The 21,635-nt window shown below is 33.6% G+C and overlaps 1 protein-coding gene across 10 annotated transcripts in view; it reads left to right on the forward strand.

Annotated features, from left to right (window-relative positions):
- The window catches only part of DLG1 (discs large MAGUK scaffold protein 1), a 223,395-nt gene that overhangs the window by 90,256 nt on the left and 111,504 nt on the right, over positions 1 to 21,635 (forward strand). For 7 of the 10 annotated variants that reach the window (XM_055315868.1, XM_055315866.1, XM_055315872.1 and 4 more), the window contains exon 6: positions 21,134 to 21,232. The exons of the other annotated variants lie outside the window; for them this stretch is intronic. In XM_055315868.1, coding sequence (XP_055171843.1) covers positions 21,134 to 21,232 — 99 coding nt within the window. The remainder of the gene's footprint in view (positions 1 to 21,133; positions 21,233 to 21,635) is intronic. 10 annotated transcript variants of the gene reach the window in all.

Below are 21,635 nucleotides of genomic sequence, written 5' to 3' on the forward strand. Positions count from 1 at the left end.
TTCAACAATTATCAAAGCATTATCAAAGCATTAAGAACCAGTATATTACATAAAATGATCATGCCACATTTTAAATGGATTTTACTCTAGCATTAGATCCTCAGAGTTGAATGTAAATACCTTTAAAAAAAAAACTTAGAATCTAATTAATGTGAGCTCCTTCCTGATGTGGAAATTTATATGTGAATGACAAAGCCTCCTTTATTAAAATTATTTAAACAGTCATAACTATTGGCAAGAGAATCTTCTTGTATTTTTAAATTCAGTTCATATTTATAATTATTTAAGCAGTGAAGATGCCATTGGCTTTTACACAGACTGTGACTGAAACTTCATAATCCAGAGTTTCTCCCACCCTGTGCATTAAATCAGGCAGCCCCAAATGGTCTTGGTAGTCCAGTGTTTATAACATCCTTCTTTACCTGCTAATCGACCTCACTTCCTGGATTTCATTCCGTCTAGTTATCAGCTAACAAAAGAACAGCTTTTGATTCCTGCAGACGCTGGTGAAAAAATAATCATGAGAAAGACATCAACCTTATGCCGTCTTTTTTGTCTGCAAATATAAACTCAGCCATCATAGAACTAACAGGTAGAGAAGGAAGATACAAGCTCTTTCATGGGAAGAAATTACAGAGAAAATGAGCATCATTTTTCAAGGTTTTTATTTTCCCTGATCTACAAGTGATGCTGCTGTAATTCTAGCTGCAGTTTTTACTGATCATTCACCACTCAGCAGCTGGTAGAGAAGTAAGCCTGCTTGGCAACCACCTGCAGGGCTGCAGAGATGAATTACATTTTCGGGAACAACACACTTCTATACTCTCGCGCCAGTCGAGGAGGCAATACTAGCTCTAGCCATGGCTCAGTAGGCCCAAAGCAGAAACATTGGGCAAAAAAGGGCTCATCAGATGAACTGCAAGCTGAGCCAGAACCTTCACGCTGGCAGCAGATAGTTGCATTTTTCACTCGAAGACACAGCTTTATTGACTGCATCTCGGTAGCCACCAGCTCCACCCAGGTAACATACCACTTGTTGAAATTATTTTCAATATATTTTGGTTTACGTTTGCTTTGCAAATGTATTAATATAGATTTCTGATTATTAAAAATAGAGTCTTATGCACTGAAACCTTGGATGCGCAGAAATGTATGTTTTCAGTCCGTCTATTTAGGTCTTCAGCATGAAAGGGGAAACAAAAAATACTTTCTCTTTTGCTCTTATGTAATACCAAACAAAACAATCTCTGATTCTGTTGAGGGATTTCTCTAAAAATACAAATCATTGATACATAAATTACAATGTAAATTAATAATGCTTATCTCCTTATTTTTAGACTGTTAAATGCTATGCAGTATGATGTCTAACCAAAAATTACCTATTTGTTTAGCTTTTGTATGTCATTAGATAACCTTCAGGAGATTGTTATGGTAAAGAAACAAGATAATTTGAAAGATTTTTATTTTTTAGTGTTTTGAGAATAAATTGAATACAGTTGACTTTTGCTACATATATTAACAAAGTTCTACTAGATTATGGTTTATTCAAGGCATTTAATGAATCCTTCAGTTTTTATAAATATATATTATCTAGGATTAATTTAAAAGCATTAAACTTGTGTAATTACACAACGTAGGAATATTTTTTCAAATAGCTGACATTTTAAAAAGATGAGCAAGCACTAAAAATCTCCCAAATTTAAAAAAAAAATCATATAAAACCAAGTCTTTTTGAGGAAATGAGCAGTGAAAATAGTGAGGGAAGTAGAAAATAATTAAGTGAAATATTTATTTGGCATTAAAGGATATTGGGGGACTATTCATATTTTAAAATAGTTTCAATAGATATTTATGAAAGGATAAGAAATAGTCTAATTTAAAAACACAGGGATTGCTTTTGTCCTTTGACATCAGTAATAATAAAATTTATACACATATTGTGCTTTTTAGAATAAATCTTTAAAACCACCTTTTAAAAATAATAAGCAGCACAATAAATATAAACTGTCAACAGTTTCTTGCTTTTGGTTACCAGAATTGTCTTTCAGTAGTTTTGATTTTAAAATAATGTCAGATTTTTTTGAGTAAGATATTATACTTATTTTTCTTACATGTTTGAGAAAAAGGAATTACTGGGCTAAGAAGAGTCATTGTTATGAAGGCACTGATGTTAGTTATAATCAAAACTTCTTCTGAAGCAAGGATATGATTTAACTCTTAAATTGAATACTTGAACTTGATTTTGACTACAATTACACATACCAAAAAAGCATGCAAAGACTAAGGCTTGGTGTTGTTAATTCATTACAAATTAATATTAAATGATAATTTCCATAGTCAATAGAAAAAGATCTGCTAAAAACTTTAACAAATTTCCATGTAGTTTATATATATATATATACACAGTAGTGTATTTGTATACACACACTACTAGTAATACATAATTCATCTTATTAGGGGCATACAAATGAAAAAGCAAGCAAAATAGTTCACATAAAAAACTATTGAAACCACAGAATTACGTGATAATTACCTAGGAATTAGAGAAAAAGTTGTTATTGTATTGCACTAAAATAGTCATAATTTCAATAGAAATTCTTTTCACAATCCTACAAAACCATTTAAAATTTTATTTTCTTCCCATTTGGTTCAAATCATTTGTCATACTGATAAGTGACTTAGTTTTTATTTCTTTCATACTTTATTTTTTTAACTTTTTCATTACCTTTGTATTTCATTTCTAGAAGTATAGACATTAGGTCAAAGGTTTTAGCTTTTTTTTCCCTCCTGCTCTAAAGTATCATCCTGCCATTTTTCATTCTATATATTTTTCTAACTGATGAGTTAGATATATATCCAAATCTCTTGTTATAACTCAATGGAATTCACTTTACTGGATAAAATACAGTAGAACTGAGAACATTAGACTGATTTGAACTTTGGTTGATGCTAGAATATGCTTTTCAGTTTGATCTATTGACTCATGGCTGGCAGTTTTTAATTTGTAGCACCAGAAGGATTTGCATATTGTTAAAAACAAGGTGGTAGATTAATGAAATTTCATGATTTATTGAGCATATACTACATATCTGTGAAGATAGTACTATGACATGTTTTGTTCTGTGATTGATAAATAGCAGCAGTGGTTACCAGGTCTTCTATTTCGCTGTTAGAAATATCTTTTCTAAGATTTGAGAACAGATTAACTTTGAATCTAATTCCTTGTAAATATGCGGCATGATACTTTTAGCAGTTTGGAGAATTGCTATTAAATCAAATTTTATTAATTTGAAAGTCATTACTCTGATTTAATATCTCCCCAAGTACCCTCTATGAATGAAAAGAAAATTTATTTACTTTAAAGATTCATTTAAATTGCTTATATGTTGGAAATAATCACATTCATAACTCAGATTATCTGCCAGGTTCTGCAATGTCTGGAATTTAGTATGAGTCATTAATTTTTTTTATGATAAGGAAGCTAAGTATTATAAACTTCTGCAAAATTCCCAGCTTCTAGGATACTACTTGGCATATAGTTGGTGCTCAATAAATGTTTATAGAATTGATTATTTTCCATTTTAGTCACCTACAACCTTGTTGGCTTAATGGCCTTCTAAAATATAGCACCTAATCCAAAACCTAGGTACCAGTTTTTCTTGGATCCACTTTTCCTTCCCTCACCAGTGCCTTTAGTTTTTCCACATTTTTTTCTCTGCTCTTTTCTTTTCCTCCATTCTTCGTATTTCCTTCAAGCAACACAAATCCCCCATGTACCTGATTTCCTCACCCCTTTGGGTCCCCACACAATGATGATAACTGTGCAGCTTACAAACTGGTTCTCATTTTTTGTCATTTGGTTATATCCCAGAAGTTTACATGGGGCTTGTTTTTTTTGTTTGTTTGTTTGTTTGTTTTTTTGTTTTGTTTTGTTTTTTTACTGTTAAATTTAGAGGAGTTTCTAATTATTTTACTTCAGTGTAAGTTTTTTCTGTTTTCTGCTTCATACTACTTATGTTCTTAATTTTGAGTAATTATTACAGAAAAAAAGAACCTACATGTTGCCAAACCCTCCTCATTTCCTTGCCTCAGAATTTCCTCTATTCTTGCATTTAAGATCACTTGATACCAGTCTGCCCTGTCCTATTTAGCGCACTCAGCTCTGTTCCAGTCTGGGACTAATTTTTATATTCATGAGGGTTTTAAAGAACTCCAGCATATTTCTAGTATTTGCTACTTGATTAGTCCTTAGGTAAAAAGTTTTGCCTCTGGTGATGAGTGTTTATTAAAGAATATAGTAGTCATATAAACTTATAACAGCTGTGAAGTGGCAGGTCATTTTGAATGTGTGTTTAGCAACTGAGCGTACATTTTGGGACTACTTGAAAATCCCTGACATGGATCATTATAAATGATCAAAGTCAAACAGGATTCTGCCCTCCCCCAAACAACTGACATGCCATATTGAGCTGAAAACAACAAAATTCTTTTCCTAGGAATGAATGGAACAGACGTAATGACTTGTCATAACTGAAGTAGAACAATAAAATTTTCGTAAGGGTTGAATACTCTACTTTAAGAGGAAAAACCCTATCCTATCTTAAAATGCAGCAAAACACTTTTCAGATAACCATGTGGAAAAATATGTAAGCTAATTTGTATAAAAAGAATATAATTTGTCCTAAACAGATGCATTTTAGATTATAAAGGATTTAATTTTGTAGAGCTGTACATTAGACATATTGTCCAAAAATGAAGATAATAGTATCAACTTCATTGAGTTAAATATACTAAATGATTTAATATATGTATCATATTTAGACCAGTGCCTGGCTGCCATTACTTCATTATATTATTATTATTATCTTTTTGTATTGCTTTACTTTTGATAGTCCGTGGACAAATTCAAATATAGATAATTAGGAATTACAGCTCTGGGCAGCCGCAGTGGCCCAGTGGTTTAGCGCCACCTTCAGCCCAGGGCGTGATCCTGGAGACCCAGGATCAAGTCCCACGTTGGACTCCCTGCGTGGAGTCTGCTTCTCCCTCTGCCTGTGTCTCTGCCTCTCTCTCTCTCTCTCTCTCTCTCTCTCTCTGTCTCTCTGTCTCTCATGAATAAATAAATAAAATCTTTTTTTTAAAAAAAGGAATTACAGCTCCTTAGGGTAGTGCAGTTGGGTAGGGTAGACATTCAGTAAATTGTTGACTGAATAACTCTAAGTACAGCGATGCACTTTTTTTTAAGAACTCCAAACCTCAACACCTTTAACTGTAAGATTTAAGGGGGGCCACAAAAGAGTACTTCACTTCTCATGAGACCACCAGTTCCCTGACCTTGCCTCTCTTCCCAACATTCTCTTTGTAAATTATTAAACCAGTCACAAGTAGACAACTAAATTTAACTGATTATTCATCTTTTACCAAGCTTTTCTAAGTATACCATCAGGACAAATTTTATACTCTATTTTTTTACCCTTAATCACCACAAAAAGTCCATACTTTCCAGATCACTATCATTCATTTCATTGTCTCTCAGTGATTCTGGTATATCTCTCATCTGTTTTAAACTCCCATTTCTCTCTGGCCTCCCAAGCTCTTCAGCCTTTCAGAACTCCCAATTTGTCGTTAGGAAAATTTCCTTATTTTCAAATTCGTGTGTGATGGTTCACCCTTTTTCCTCTCATAGATCCCTGACATTCCCCTGAGGATACTGTTATTTTTCTATACCCCTCACAAAAAGTGGAAGTTTATCTGTCACACCTCATGCACCATGGGACCAGCAAGTGCAGTTGATGTCTTGCTTATCATTGATATTTATAGATGATTGTACCTCTTCTCTCTTAAAAAAAAAAAAAAAGTAGATGCCATCAGGTAGTATTTTCCACTTCCCCTCCTTTTCTAATCATCTGCATCCCTCAGTCAATCCTACTCATTGATGATTTGAACACCTGGTTTACTATCTTCTCTGTTCACTATTCCTATAATTATTACTAGTGATTTTCAGTACCTTGTGTGATCCGTCCAATATCTTGACTTCTCAATTCTTTGATACCCTTATCTCTAGGAATCTTGTCTTTTATTTCACTTGACTGTCCTGCTTAAATAGTTACACTTAAGACCTCATTACCTCCTTTCATTTTAGCTCACTTCCCCTATTACAATGATTTTTTTTTTTAAGTTATCTTCTGAAGACCTTCAGCCTAACTTTCTAGTATCTATCACTCCTTTTATGCTCTCACTTCCCTCCTTGCCTTGCTCAGATTCCTTGGTCCGTGACTTTAAGTACTGCCTTTCATGATCTCAGCTCTCTTGCCCCTCTGACACTTCATTGGTAAGATTCCACCTTGGTGGATTGCAATTTTTTTCTCCTCCACACTGGCTCCAAAGCTGCACTTTAAATTTCCAGTACTCATTTCCTTGTCCTCATTCTCAGTTGATGATCTTACTCTGTATTCACCCTGTTAAAACAAATGATCCATCTGTATTCCTATGGCTCACCCTTCACTTCTTAGTCCCTTTGACTATTCAAGGACTTCTGAAATTCTCTTTTGTTCATTGCATTATTTGTCTTTCCTCCTATATTGAATTATTCTCATCAGCATATATACCTCCTGGAATACCTCTCATTGAAACAGCCAACCAAAAAATCCTCTTTAGGAGTGGATTGTCAAATCCAATGATCAGTTCAGAGTTTTTGTTTTACTTGACCCCACAACAGCTTTTACACAATTGATTATTCCCTCTTTTATTTTTTCTATTTTTATTTAAATTTAGTTAATTAGCATATAATGTATTATTAGTTTCAGAGGTAGAGATCAGTGATTCATCAATCTTCTGTAATACCCAATACTCATTACCCAATGCTCATTACATCATGTGCCCTCCTTAATGTTCATCACCCAGTTACCCCATCTCCACATTCCTCCAGCCCCCTTCCCCTCCAACAACCCTCAGTTTATTTCCTGTGATTAAGAGTCTCTTGTGGTTTGTCTCCCTTTCCGATTTGATCTTCTTTTATTTTTTCCTTTTTTCTCCCATGCCTCTCTGTTTTGTTTCTTAAATTTTACATATTAGTGAGATTGTATGATAATTGTTTTTTCTGATGGACTTATTTCGCTTAACATAATACCCTCTAGTTCCATCCACATCGTTGCACATGGTAAGATTTCTTTTTTTTGATGGCTGAGTAGTATTCCATTTTGTGTGTGTGTGTGTGTGTGTGTGTGTGTGTGTGTGTCCATTCATTTGTCGGTGGACATCTGGGTTCTTTCCATAGCATTGTTGCTATAAACATTGGGGTGCAGGTGCTCCTTCATATCACTGTTCCCTCCTTTAAACTCTTTTCTCCTTTAAACACTTTTCTGCCTTGACTCTTGAATATTACCCTTCCAGTATTTTTGCAACTTCAGTTTCCTCAGTATCCGCCTCCTCTTTCTGCGACTAAACATTAGAGTAACTTGGGGCTCAGTCCTTGAATTTCTTTTTATATTCACATTTCAGGTGATCTCATCCAGTTCTGTGCCTTTAAATAACATCAGTATTCTGTATTTTTAGCCCAGAGCTAATCCCTGTACATAAGATTTGTATATCTAACTCCCTACTCAGTATCTTCACTTGGATTGTCTGAAAGTTAACATGTCAAAAACAAGTCTCTAGTTTTATTGTTCTCCCCATCATCTTTCATCATCACTCACTGAGATGCTGAAGACAAACTCTTGGAATTGATTTTCTGTTATTTTCTCCTTTGGTTTACATTCAGTGTAACAGCAAATCATATTGGCTCTATGTCCAGGGTATATTTATGATCTGACCACTTAATTTGTTGCCTGAACTACAGCAAACCTCTAACGGGTCTCTCTCAACAGTCTGTTCACACCACCAGCCAGAGTCATCCTCTCAGAATGTCCTATCTTGTTTTTAACACTTCTGTGGCTTCCAATCCAATTTTATAAAATCCTAAATCCTTCTTAACCATAGACCAAAACGCCAAATAATCTAGCCGCTGGCAATACTGCCAATCTGCTCCCTCACTTTTTGTACTCCAGCTGTATTGGCCTTGTTCCTGTTCTTCAATTATATCAGATGTGGCCATCCAGGAGCCTTTATCTTGATATTCCCTTCTCTCTGCCTGGAACATTCTTTCCCCTAGATACTCTCATGATTCATTCATTCATAGCCTTCAGATATCTGCTTATTTGTGCCTTTTCACTGGGCCTTCCAAGATTCCTATCTAAGATTGCAAGTAGTCTTTCACTCCAAATGATACTGTGTCTTCTTACGTTTAAAATTTTTTTTTCCTTACAGCATTCAATACTGATTCTTTATTATTATAAATTTTTTATCTGTCTGAATTTCTCCCTTAGACCTTCTATGAAACATACATCCCACTTTATCTAATGTTATTCTGATCCTCTAACTGATCATTCTCTTCGTATTTACCCATCTGGGAAGAGTTACTCATGAGGTGGTGAGACAGGGAGAGAAGGAGAGAGAAACCATTCAATCTCCTTATAATTAGAACTGTGTAAATCATCAACCAAACTGGGGTACTTTTGATGGAAAGAGAGAACTATTAATAATTAAAGTGGGACAACAGGCATAAATATAGACTTACCAGGCAAACAGAGGCATATGGCACATCATTTATAGCTATTTATGTGCTGATTTTTCCCAGCAGGCAGCAGGGTCTCAGTAGTCACACCAGGACATCTTTACTGGGACCATTCTGAATTGGCCTAACCTTCTTCTATATTCTTCTATATATATATTTCATATATTTAGATTCATGCCTATTGTTGTATTTTGAAAAGTTAGATCAAATTTATGTATCTTCATCTCCAAGGAATAAAATTGGTTATATTCAGCAATATAATGCCTTTTTATTAACTACAATATAGAAAAAGTAGGTAGACAGTCCTCTTAAACTATTTTGGAAATGCTAACTCTGATAGGATAGTTCCTAGGAGAATAGTTAGAAGTAGTCTTCTTTGGGAATTGACTAACCAAGCAACCAAGATTAGGATAAAAACTCTTTTATACTCATTATGAGATGCTACCTCTTGGCAAAGTTTAAATACCTGCTCAAAAGGCCATTAAAGGCTAAATGGTAAGATTGATATTAAATTTAGAAATTAATTGTTCCCCTTTTGACCTGCAGAATATTGTGGTATTTCTTACAGGGAACCTATATGTACCCACTAAAAATTTGTTAAAACCCAGTCATTTGTACAGTAGGACACTTTAGGAAAGTGTAGAGATGAAGATTAAACAAAAAAATAATTGTTTGCAATGGTTATATAAGCCTTTAAAAAATACCAAATTGGGGGTGCCTGGGTGGCACAGTCAGTTAAGTGTCTGCCTTCAGCTCAGGTCATGACCCCAAAGGAGTCTTGCATTGGACTCCTTCCTCAACAGGGAGTTTACTTCTCCCTCTGCCTCAGCTCCTCCCCTTATTTGTACTCGCTCACGGTCTCTCAAATAAAAAAATGTTAAAAGCTGTTGTAAAAAATACCAAACAACCATACAGTCCAGCAGTTGCACTCCTTGGTATTTACCTAAACGAGTTGAAAACTTAAGTCCACATGAAAATCTGCATGCTGCATATTTATAGCACCTATATTTTTGATTGCCAGAACTTGTAAGCAATGAAAATGTTCTTCAGTAGGTAAATGGATAAATAAAATGTGGTACATCCAGACAGAGATATTTATCACTAAAAAGAAATGAAAAAGACATAGAGGAACCTTAAATTCATATTACCAAGTAAAAGGAGCCAGTTTGAAAAGGCTACATACCCTATCCTTCCAACTATATCACATTCTGGAAAAGGCAAAACTATGGAGACAATACAAAAATCAGTGGTTGTCAAGGGTTAGGGAAGAGGGAAGGATGAATTGGTAGAGCACAGAGGACTTTGAGAGCAGTGATACTATTCTGTATTATACTAGATCAGTAGTTAAATGTCTTTATACATTTATTAAAACCCATAGAATCTCCAATCCTGAACTGTGAACTTTGGGTAATAGTGATGTGTTAATGTAGGTTCATCATTTGTACAAATGTACATCCTGGTGGAAAATGTTGATAATGAGCCAATGCATGTGTGAGGGCATAGGCTATATGGGAACTCTATGCTTAATGCTCGATTTTGCTTTGAACTTAAAGAATAAAACCTATTAAAAAATTAATATCTTAATGGAGATAAGATTGGCTATGCCTCAAGGAACTAAATAAGTGAAATTTGTTTATATAAGCTCTTTATAAATAGGAAGTATGTTGTGTTCATTTTGTCACTTCTGTATAGTGTCGTGATTGTTAGATGGCCTTTTTGTCAAGGACAAATAGGTAAAAGGAAATTTCATAAGCTGCAACTTATGCATTTTTAATATATTCAAACAAGTTTTCAAGTTAGCCTTTAAAATGATGTGTTAATAACAGAGCTGAAAAATTACCTATATGCTCATGGGGTCAGGGTAAGAGAATCAGGGACGCCTGGGTGGCTCAGTGGTTGAGCGTCCACCTTTGGCTCAGGTCATGACCCTGGGGTCCCAGGATCGAGTCCCACATCGGGCTCCCTGCATAGAGCCTGCTTCTCCCTCTGCCTGTGTCTCTGCCTCTCTCTCTCTCTCTCTCTCTGTCTCTCATGAATAAATAAATAAAATCTTCAAAAAAAAAAAGATAAGAGATTCAGCCTTTGTAACATTTTTGCTCATATTTCAAGCAGTGCTTGTTTTCATGAGTTTCATGCTTTTTCACTTCATACCTCTTAACACAACTATAATCAGTTTATTTCAGGTCATCAGTTGGGTAATGATTTGTTTAATATTGGCTGCTGAACCATAAGTTTCACAAGAGCTGATGGTACAAGATGTGTATTTTCTTGTATCCCCAGAGCCTTCCATGGTGAATGCACTTGATAAATATTTGTTGGATGAATAAACAGATGTTTATTTTCATTTAATCTGATGCTGGCTATAAGGAAGTTTGGAACTTTTGAATATGGTTTGGTACTGTAAATTTCCCAAGCCATTTTTATGTAGAACTATGGTTTAAAATTTTTAAAAATATAAAAAAAATTAAAAATCATGTATATTTCAAGAGTAATCCAAAGCTCTCTGTGAAAAAAGGCATATGTATTCTTATGTATAGGAAGAATTTAAATTCTTATTAAAATTTGACTTAGATTCATTTTCTTTAAAGATTTTTTTCCGTTTTATTCTTTGTACTTCCTGGCACTCTAATTTAGATTACATTTCAGTTTTCCATTTTTATATCAAAATTTAGAATTTTTATAAAGGTAAAAATAGTTGTTCAGACCATGTGGAGAACAGTAGCCTACAATTATCACCTTATTTAACAAACTTTAAATAAACCAACTGATGTAATAATTTTACAGGCATATGCAAATCAATCAAAAAAGACTGGACCTTTTTTGTGCAAGTATAAACCAACTGGCAATGACATCTGGAGGCAGTGGAATTTTAGGAAAGCCTACACACAACTTCTTCCGCCTTTAGCTAAATGTATTTAAAAGATTTTTCTCCCTTACCTCTTAACAGGAGTCCTGCCTATTCTTTATTCTTTAGTAAACCCCAATTTAATCCCACTTCTGGACAATATTTTTTAGTTTTTGTGAAATTTAAACTGTAGCTATTGATTCAGGCAACTCTGAAGTGTGCAACAGTTATTGTTATGACAAAATGGGACCAATTAATTGCCTTACACATTTTTTGTTGGTCCTGAGATGAATAACTAGAGATTATAATCTGAGATTTGGATCAAAACAGATCCCAGCATCATTTTTCTGTATTTAACTCTGATCTTGGTAGAACAATCTAATGTATCAAAGTGTTATAAATTTGAAAAAAAAATCAGTTTGAAAGTATTTGGAAAGCTAGAAGAAAAACAAGATGCATACCAATCTTAGGAATTAATTGCTTCATCTATCCTAAATACTGTAAGCAGGATTTTGGAGGGGGGCAGAACAAAAATCATGTCATTTTAGTCTCTTTTCCCAAACTGAAAGGCTACATACAATATAGAGCCTAAATTCTTTTGATTATACGAACAGTGCCTTATTATATAAGCCTTTTTTATAAAAATATTTTAGAGAACTATAGATGAAACTTGAAATTTCCATATGTATTATTTGTTTTATTCTCACTTCCATGTTTTTAGGGGAGGAGTTGCATATTTTTATTATCACAGATTAAGCATTGCAGCAGAATTAAAGCAATTATACTTAGTAAAAACTAGCCTGAGTATCTTGAAGTCATTTTCTATTTTATTCACCAATCTGATCAGCCTTTTTTTCTTTTTTTAAATCACCAAAGTGGGAGTCAGCACGAATTCAGCCTGTCATGTATTTTTATAAATAAAGTTTTATTGGAACACAGATATGCTTATTTATATATTGCCTATGGTTATTTTCAAGCTCCTGCAGCACAAAGTTGGATAGTTGCAACATAAAAACATGGCCCATAAAGTCTAAAATATGTATTATCTGGCCTTTTTTGTTTTATTTTTTTAAGACTTTATTTATTCATGAGAGACAAAGAGAGAGAGGCAGAGGGAGTAGCAGGCTCCATGCAGGGAGTCCAATGTGGAACTTGATCCCGGGACTCCAGGATCATGCCCTGAGCCTAAGGTTAAGCCTCAGAAGCTTAACCGCTGAGCCATCCAGGCATCCTAAGAAATACTTCCTAATACAATTTTTAAAAGAGATGAAGGACACTTGGCTGGCTCAGTTGGAAGAGCATGCAACTCTTGATGTTGGGTAGTGAGTTTGAGCCCCATGTTAGGTGGAGAGATTACTTAAAATCTTTTTTTTTTTAAAGAAAGATAAAATCTATTGGGCAGATATACTTGAGCAAGACATGTTTCTTTTCAAATAGGAAATTATTAGGCAGTTAGCTATTGCTAAATAGAGAGCAACATGAAATACAATTTTTTTGTCATTTTTATGTTTTTGAGACTTCTAAGTTCATCAGGTGATAGAACATTTTGAACACCTTCTAACTGGTAGTGACTACCCAAGCACATAGAAAAATCTTTTAGCAATATCTGCAAGTCATGAAAGAAGTAATGGAATTGAGCCATGTGGATATCTGAGGCAAGAGCATTCTAGGCAGAGAAATAGTAAATAAAAGACTGAGACCAGAACATGTTTAGGATATTTGGGGAACAACAGGGAGGTCAGTATGGGCTGAAATACTAAGTGGTAGAAGAATAGTAGAAGGCAGCAGAGGCAGGAATCATTAGGGAATTCTAGAAGAATGAATAGGATAGGGTAAATGCATGATTACTAGGAAACATTGAGGGCCCATTTTAAATTAGTAATCATGAAGTCCGGTTTCTCTAACCATTTTCTGGTTTAAAAATCAGGCTAAAGTATATTACAGTTGGTAATTTCATACCTGCTTGTTATAATTACATAACCATATCTTTAAATCCAAGTTTAAGGTCTCTAAATTTTTAGTGGTTGTTGACTCATCCTTCTACCAGTACAAAGTGACAAGCTGAATGATGATAGAATACCATCTTTTCATAATAAAAGGATGATAAACTTTAACTCAGTATCATGAATCTTGCAAGCAGAAATAGATTCATGAACTAGGTGATCTGTCTGTATGAAGCAACAAATTTGTACCCATGTTTCTATAATAGGATTATTAATCACTAGATCTATTTTCTGATCTCCCCTTTGTTATTTTAAAATCAAAACTCTGTAATTTAACACCATTAGTGATTTCTTTTAAAATGTACCTGGTTTGAAAAGAAAATGTACCTGGTTTGTTGATATTTGCTTTTGAGATAATTATGACATAGATGTCACATGCAGCTGTGGGTTCAAATAATATTTTTCCCAGTACCAGTTTATATTGAAGGTGTCTTTTGCAGTAACTGTGGCCCAAAAAAGTCATTTGAATCAAGTCGGATTTAAATAATGAAAAATACCTTTATTCTGAAGATACTAGACCCCTGTTGAGTACAGTGATTTTCAAGCAGAGTTTTGATAAATCTACTGTGGTATATTTTTTCCTTCTATAAACATGCAGTAGGCTTGCCAGGTTTCTTTTGTTTTCTCCCCTCTTCTTAGATAGCTTCTTTGACATTTGATCAGAGAAACATAACTCATTACAGCATAGTAGATCTTTAAACAAAGGAAATTGGATTAAGAATATTAACTATGTCATGCAAAAACAAAATATGGTACTTTTTGACCAATAGTGACACGAGAGTAATTACTTTTCCTTGTTATCTAAGATATTAACGAAAGATTTCCTAATTCATGTATTTCATTTTCCCTGAATATGGTATAAATTTATTTAGACCTTATCGAATCTTTGTGTTTATTCTAAGCTCAGTTTATTTCATTCACGTAACATGTTAATACAAGATACAATTTATAAGTTATCCTGTAGTATGATTTCAGTTATCTTTCTTCAGAGTTTCATTTTATGCTATGAAAATCATTTTAATAAATAATTCAGTGAGAAAATGTTTTAAATGTATTCAGATAGCCTTGCAAATCTTTTATGTTTGGATCTAACAATGATGTAAAATATCATTTTTAGTAGCCATTGTGGGTGTTATTCTTAATAGTCCTTCCTCACTCCCAATTTCCCATTAGTCACTAGATAATACCAGTTATATATTTAAAATCTATCTTGATTTGACTACTCATGTACATTTTTACCATCATTACAATTTGATTGAAGCCACTGATGACCTCTCATCTGGTTTATCACAGCAGCCTAATTGCCCTTTCTGTCTCTTCCTGTATCAGTCAGGATTCACATGCACATATAAAGAACACTTTAGCTATTCTAAGCAGAATGTAATTTAATAAATGTGGGCTCACTCAGTATACGTTCCTGAGTATATACTCAATTGGTTACTACAGCTGGATTGGTTATTACCTGTGGCTAAGAAATTGTGTGTGTTGATAAGTCATTTGTTTTTGAAGAGTTTCTCAGCAGGATTTGCCTTCTTCAGGAAGAGACAGGGGCATTTATTGTTGTATGAATGGCAGTGAAAGAGGGTGGTGCATAGTCATAAATGTTCATGTACAGTGCACATTATGCATGTGACTGTACCTAATAAGACTTCAGGCCACTTTAATGAAAATCTGTTATGTTTTGAAAGCTGATTTCATAATTCTAAGATCTTAACATTAAACTTAAAATATAAAACGATGAAGAAATTTAATAAGAATCTCTAAAAATGATTGTTAAAACACTTTACCAACAGCTGTCAATTTGATACTGGCATAGAAAAAGTACTTTTAAAATATGTACAATCCAATTATTTTACAGGAATTTACAATTTTCTGCAATGTTCTTTGAGACACTGTTAATATTATAGCCTCTGTTGTCATGGAAACAAGTCTCTGAAGGCAGCCTCAGAGGCTAATGATGCCATGGTGTTGCTATGGATAGAAACAACTGAGACTGTTGTTAGTCACATGGTCTTGATTAAAAAAAAAAGTCTTTCGAGCTGATCTTACTGAGTGATACAAATGGAGCAGGAATAGGATGATGGTATAATAGTCACCATTGTCTAATGAAATATGTATATGAGATTTTTCAGATTTAAAAAGCTTATGCTGAATTCCTCCTTGTCTGTAATAACCCAAATATAATGGTTACTGTAATTTGTTACCTCATTATTTATATTAGAATCTAAAGCATGACATTTTCCAATTTAGAGTCTTCAACTCTCCAGAATTTTACTCTGCGCTTAAAATATCCTCTTACCTCTTCATTTTACTCTTATCAAATCTAAAATCTATGCTGTTCTGCATCACTCAGCTTCATTTGATTATCTATTTTGTTAAGGGCTGTATTTTTGTTTCAAATGAACTAAATGAATTATTTTGTTGTTCTATAATTCTTTGTCACCTGAATTAGTTATCAGCTGTGACTAGGAAGTTATATGTATTTGTTTTTGAAGACTTTCTCAACAAGATTTGCCTTTCTTAAGAAACTGGCAGAAGCATATGTTCTTTTGCAAAGTCCTTGCTCATTGTCCTATAGAGATTGGGGTGGATTAAGATGGCATAAGTTGTTTTAGGATTTTTTAAAATGGTATTCAGATCCTTATCTAAAAAAAATAGATTTTTAGTAGAGGCTTAGGGCCAAGGTTGCAGTAAGGTTTAAATGTAATATTAGAAGATTTATAGTTTATCATAAAGGGTTTTGGAGAGCAGCTGCCTAGTGGAGGAAGTTTTTGTGCTTGACCTTGAAATTTAATATAAGCATTTAGCTCTGTCTTATTTTTATATTAAAATAGATTATTAATCAGCTAATATCAGACCCTACTAAAGAGGTATAAGGAAACTTTTGAGGTGATAGATATATCCATTACCTTAATCGTAGTGATGGTTTCACAGGTTCATGCACATGTCCAAACTCATGAAGTTCTATACATTGAATATGTGAAGTTCTTTGTATTATACCTCAATAAAGCTGTTTTTAAAAAAGTGAAGTTATAAAAAAATAATGATAAACTTCAGGCTTTTTTTTTCTTTGATATTTCGGATGACTGCAGCCAGTTATTTTATAGTGTATCAGTCAATTTGGGTTTATCTCATGTTCGGTGATTGGATTCAAGGTATGCATCTTTGATTGGAATTTCTCAGAAGTGATATGTCCTTATTATATCCTGTCAGGTAGCATGATTTTAATTTGCCCAATTTAATAACTGTTTTAAAGAGATACTTGTGTGGGTCATTGTGTCCTATTTAAACTTTCAACCACTGGAATGAAATGGAAGGTTCATTTAGCAACAGTGGAATTTTTACATCTATTGACATTTTTTGAATGCATTTTATTACTATGATGGTTGCCAAATTATGATTTTGTAATTCCATAATTCCTTCTACATCTTTTAGTTGGCATTCTACTATAAGGAAATGCTTTCTCTTTTCATTTATTCTTATAATTATTAAATCAGTATGGACTCTTGGAATCCTGTTTTTATTTAGTGTATGCCATTGTTATCTTTATTTTGAATTATTGTGAATCTCAAATCGGTCTTGACTGATTAAAAACCCTTCAAACTAACTTCTGTGTCTTTGTCATGCCCTCACTATTCCTTGAGCACTTCTATATTTTCTGGTACAGCAGGATATTTTAGGTTTATATTGCACTTGATAAGCTCTAGCACTGGAATCAGCCATTTCTCCGAAGACTCCTGCTTTTTGTTTTTTTGTTTTTTTATTAAAGAATGGGTATTTAGAAACCATGATCTGAATGCTGGGTGTGTTCATACTATTGATATGTTACTGCCCCCAGATCTTTGTGGGCAGAACTAGGGAATATATGTACATATAAACACACATTTATATCTGTGTTCCTTTGTCTATTTACATATATTGAAAATTATGCATTAATACTAATACCTCCAGTTGTATTCTAGAACCATAGGTATCATGCTAATTTTTTCCCTTTTATATTTTTAACTCCTTTCTCTGACATGAGGAATCTTGTCCCCATTTATCCTTTATATATGTATTTATTAGATCAAAACCTCCTGTATGTAAGCAATCTCCCATCACCATTGCTCTTGGTGGACACCCACCTTACTCTGCTCAGGCTCCAACAATGACCTTTCTACTCCACTAAGGTCCCTACACTTCATGCTAGATGACTACTACTGCCACATTTAGGTTCCAACAAAACACATCAGGCTGCTGCCACTTGCTCTGCCCATATGGACACCTTCCTCATCCTGCTTAGGCTCCAAGCACCCTGAGCTAGACTGCTGTCATCTTTCTACTGCCTGGATATTGACACTCTCCTCACCCTGCTTGGCTTCAGCAGTCTGTACCTTCCTGTTCAAGTCTTTATCTCCACCGAGGTCTTAATGATATTCTGTCATTATTGTCTTCTAGAAATCTACTTTTTGTACTTCTCTCAATTATGTCAGCAGTCTGCAATTAATCTTAAGTATTGTTTAAGGTAGAGATGGGATTCATTTCATTTTCGGCGGTTCTTTTATTTTTATTTTTTTAAAGATTTTATTTATTTATTCATAGAGACAGAGAGAGAGAGAGAGGCAGAGACACAGGCAGAGGGAGAAGCAGGCTCCATGCAGGGAGCCCGATGTGGGAATCGATCCAGAGTCTCCAGGATCACACCCTGGGCTGCAGGCAGCGCTAAACCGGGCTGCCCTCGGCAGTTCTTTTAAAACTTTGTTATAAATCTGGAGTCAGAACCTCTGGGTTTTCAAACATTTTTTAAAAGTGATATAAGTATTCCACTGAAATTTAGTTGGCATTTAAGTGCTTTATTTTAAACTCATAATATAGAATTTAAAGATTTTTTTTAATGGAAACAATATGTAATTAGTGACTAGAGTCCCAAGCCAGACCTATGGACCCCTTCTTACAGATGATTTTTAATTATTGTGTAATACTTAATCTTATGTAATTATAATTATTTATAAATTTAATCATTCCAGTACCTTTGGATATTTAGGATATTTGACATTTCCAGAAGTATAAACAGTGGTCAGTAGAGTGTTTTGAGACTATTAGAACACTGGTTTTTTTAATCATTCACTTAGGGTAGGTTTCCAGAGTTAAGTCTAAGAGCTTAGACATTTTTAAGGTGGTAGATAATTACTGCTAAATTGCTTTTCTTAAAGCTTATATGAATTTATATATTCAACAGCAATGGGAAAGGATCTCTTTGCATACATTAAAATTGACTTTGAGTTTTTTATTGTGGTAAGATATATCTATAATATAAAATTTGCCATTTTAACCTTCTTTAATGTATAAATCTGTAGCATTAATTGCATTCACAATATTGCAGCCATCACTATTAGGTTTCCCAAACCTTTTTATCACCTCTGACAGATTCTATAACCATTAAATAATAACTTTCCATGCTCCTTTCTCCTAGCCTGGTAACTGCTATTCTATCTCTATGAATATAACTATTGTAAATATTTCATATAAGGGGAATCATACAGTATTGTCCCTTTATGTCTGATTAATTTCACTTGAAAACATTGTTTTCAGTATACATCCATGTTGTACCATGTGTCAGAATTTCATTCCTCTTTAAGGCTGAATAGTATTCATTGTTATGAATATACCACATTTTGTTGGTCCATTTGTCTGTTGATGGACACTTCGGTTGTTTCTACCTTTTTGGCTGTTGTAAATAATGCATTAATGAACATTGTGATGTAACGTATTCACATCCCTGTTTTCAGTTCTTTCGAGTATATATACTCAGGAGTAAAATTGCTGGGTCATATGGTAATACCATGATTAGCTTTTTTGAGGAACGGTCCAACTGTTCTCCATAGCAGTTTACACCGTTTTCCATTCCTATCAGCAGTTTTTGAGGATTTTAGGTCTCTGCACCTCCTAACACTTGTTTCTTTCTGTTCCTTTTTTTAAATTATTATTACAGCCACCTAGTAAGTGTGAAATGATATATATTGTACATTTATTTGAATTTCTCTAATGAATAATAATTTGTTGGGTATCTTTTCATGTGCTTATTGGCCATTTGTGTATCTCCTTTAGAGAAATGTCTACTCAAGTCCTTTGCCCATTTTTTAATTGTCTTTTTGTTGTTGAGTTTTAAGAGTTCTTTATATATATAGTCTGGCTATTTTCTCCCATTTTGTAGGTTGTCTTTGCACTTTCTTGATAAACGTCCGTTGGTGCACAAAACATTTTCATTCTGATGAAGTCCATCTCATTTATTCTTGTCACTTACACTTTTGATATGATATTTAAGAATCCACTGTCAAATCCAAGGTCATGAAGATTTATCCCCATGTTTTCTGGTTTTATGAATTCTAAGAGTATGGTGCTAGCATTTAATATTTCAGTTACATATATATTTATATTTATATTTCAGTTATTGATTAATTTCTCATTAGTTTTTGTATATGATGTGAGAGTGGTAATAACTTCCATTTTTTGCATGTGGATATCCAGTTGTCCCAACACCATTTTGAAGAGAATCCATACATTTTTGATAAATTTTGATTGATTTGATAGACCAAGAAGGTCAACATTGTAATTTTATTTTGTATTTCTTTTGTTAGGAAAAGCATAGTTTTGAGTTCAACAAATTTGTTTTCTGTTTTAAGTGTTTTTAAATGTACCTTGTCCTGTTATCAATTTGATATTAATGTTTTTCTTGTGCATGTAGGACATGTTATTGGTATATAAATGTTTATGAATTAATTCAACTTAGAGATGAGAACAAGTTATGAAACACTTCTTCTGTTTTCCATTTGAATCTTTGTAAAATTAATTGAATCAAGCCAGATAGACATAAATCTCAAAGCCTCTTAGTTTCAATTATGTCACTGGAGTTCTTTTTGAATTTTTTCTAGAATATATCTGGCACATAATAGTTACTCAGTGAATATTAGTTGTATTAATGACTTTAAAGGCAATTGTTTTAAAATATTTATTTGAGAAAGAGTGTGCACGCAGTGGGAGGGGAACAACAGGAGAGGGAGGGAGAAACTTAAACAGGCTCCACACTGAGTGCAGGGCACTGCAGGTTGCTCCCACAACCCTGAGATCACTACCTGAGCTGAAACCAAGGGTTGGCACTTAGCTCTTTGTGCCGCTCAGGCACCACTTTAAAGGCAATTTTAAGGCAGGTTATTACAATTCTTGACAGTAGAGGTCAATAGCATAGGTTTTAAAAAATGATAATAGATTCAGTTTTTAAGTCCTTTGAATTTTTTGTGAATTTCTAAGCCTAGGTTGCCTGCCTGATGGGCTTATAAAATTGCTTTTGATTCCTTGACTGCAAGGAGGAAAGTATTCTGAATACTGGAAAAATATTTTGTAGTCTATGAAGTGAGTGTTTTGTCTCCTAGAGGAGAAATATTCTAAGTCATTATCTTTTATTATTTTCATTTAAACATAAAAGTAGTCATTCATTTGAATTACAGTTACTAAAATTATTAATGGTATAATTTCTAAAATTTCTGGAGAGCATTTTCTCATTTACATTGAAGTAACAATATTTTACCTACTTCTCAATTTTATTTCTAAAAACTATAATTTATGACAAAATTTTCTGTTATGTGTTTTTCTTTTATTTGGTATTTTTCCTGATTTTTTGTCGTTGATGATTTTTAGCCAACAGAAGCTGTACCTCCCTCTTCTCCCACTGTCCCTGTGATCCCTGTCCTGCCAGTCCCTGCTGAGAATACTGTCATCCTACCCACCATACCACAGGTTTTTATTAGTTTCTTTTTTCTTTATAAAAATTTCATTTGCTTTTAATATTTCATTTGTATTCTTTTCAAACTGTTTTAACTATTTCTTTGTTAGATTTAGTGATTGAGCTTCACTGGGGTTTTTAGGGAATTAAGTATTTGGTATTTAATATAAAATGGGTTCAATATGTGCCACTTTTTAGGTTAACTGAAATAGTACATATTCTAAACTTCAGAATGAACCCCCTTAGACTGCTTACCATGCCTTTTGTACATGTAAATCTGTTTGAACCAGTTTTTAGTTGCTTTAGGAAATTTTAATTTCTAAAGATAATAAAAATCTTGTCGTCATATACTGGATGTGTCATTTATGTAACTTTTTATCTCCCAATATATATTTATCTTCTTGGAAATATTTTTCT

This window comes from Nyctereutes procyonoides, unplaced genomic scaffold, assembly GCF_905146905.1.
Source record: "Nyctereutes procyonoides isolate TBG_1078 unplaced genomic scaffold, NYPRO_anot_genome, whole genome shotgun sequence".
NCBI lineage: Eukaryota > Metazoa > Chordata > Mammalia > Carnivora > Canidae > Nyctereutes > Nyctereutes procyonoides.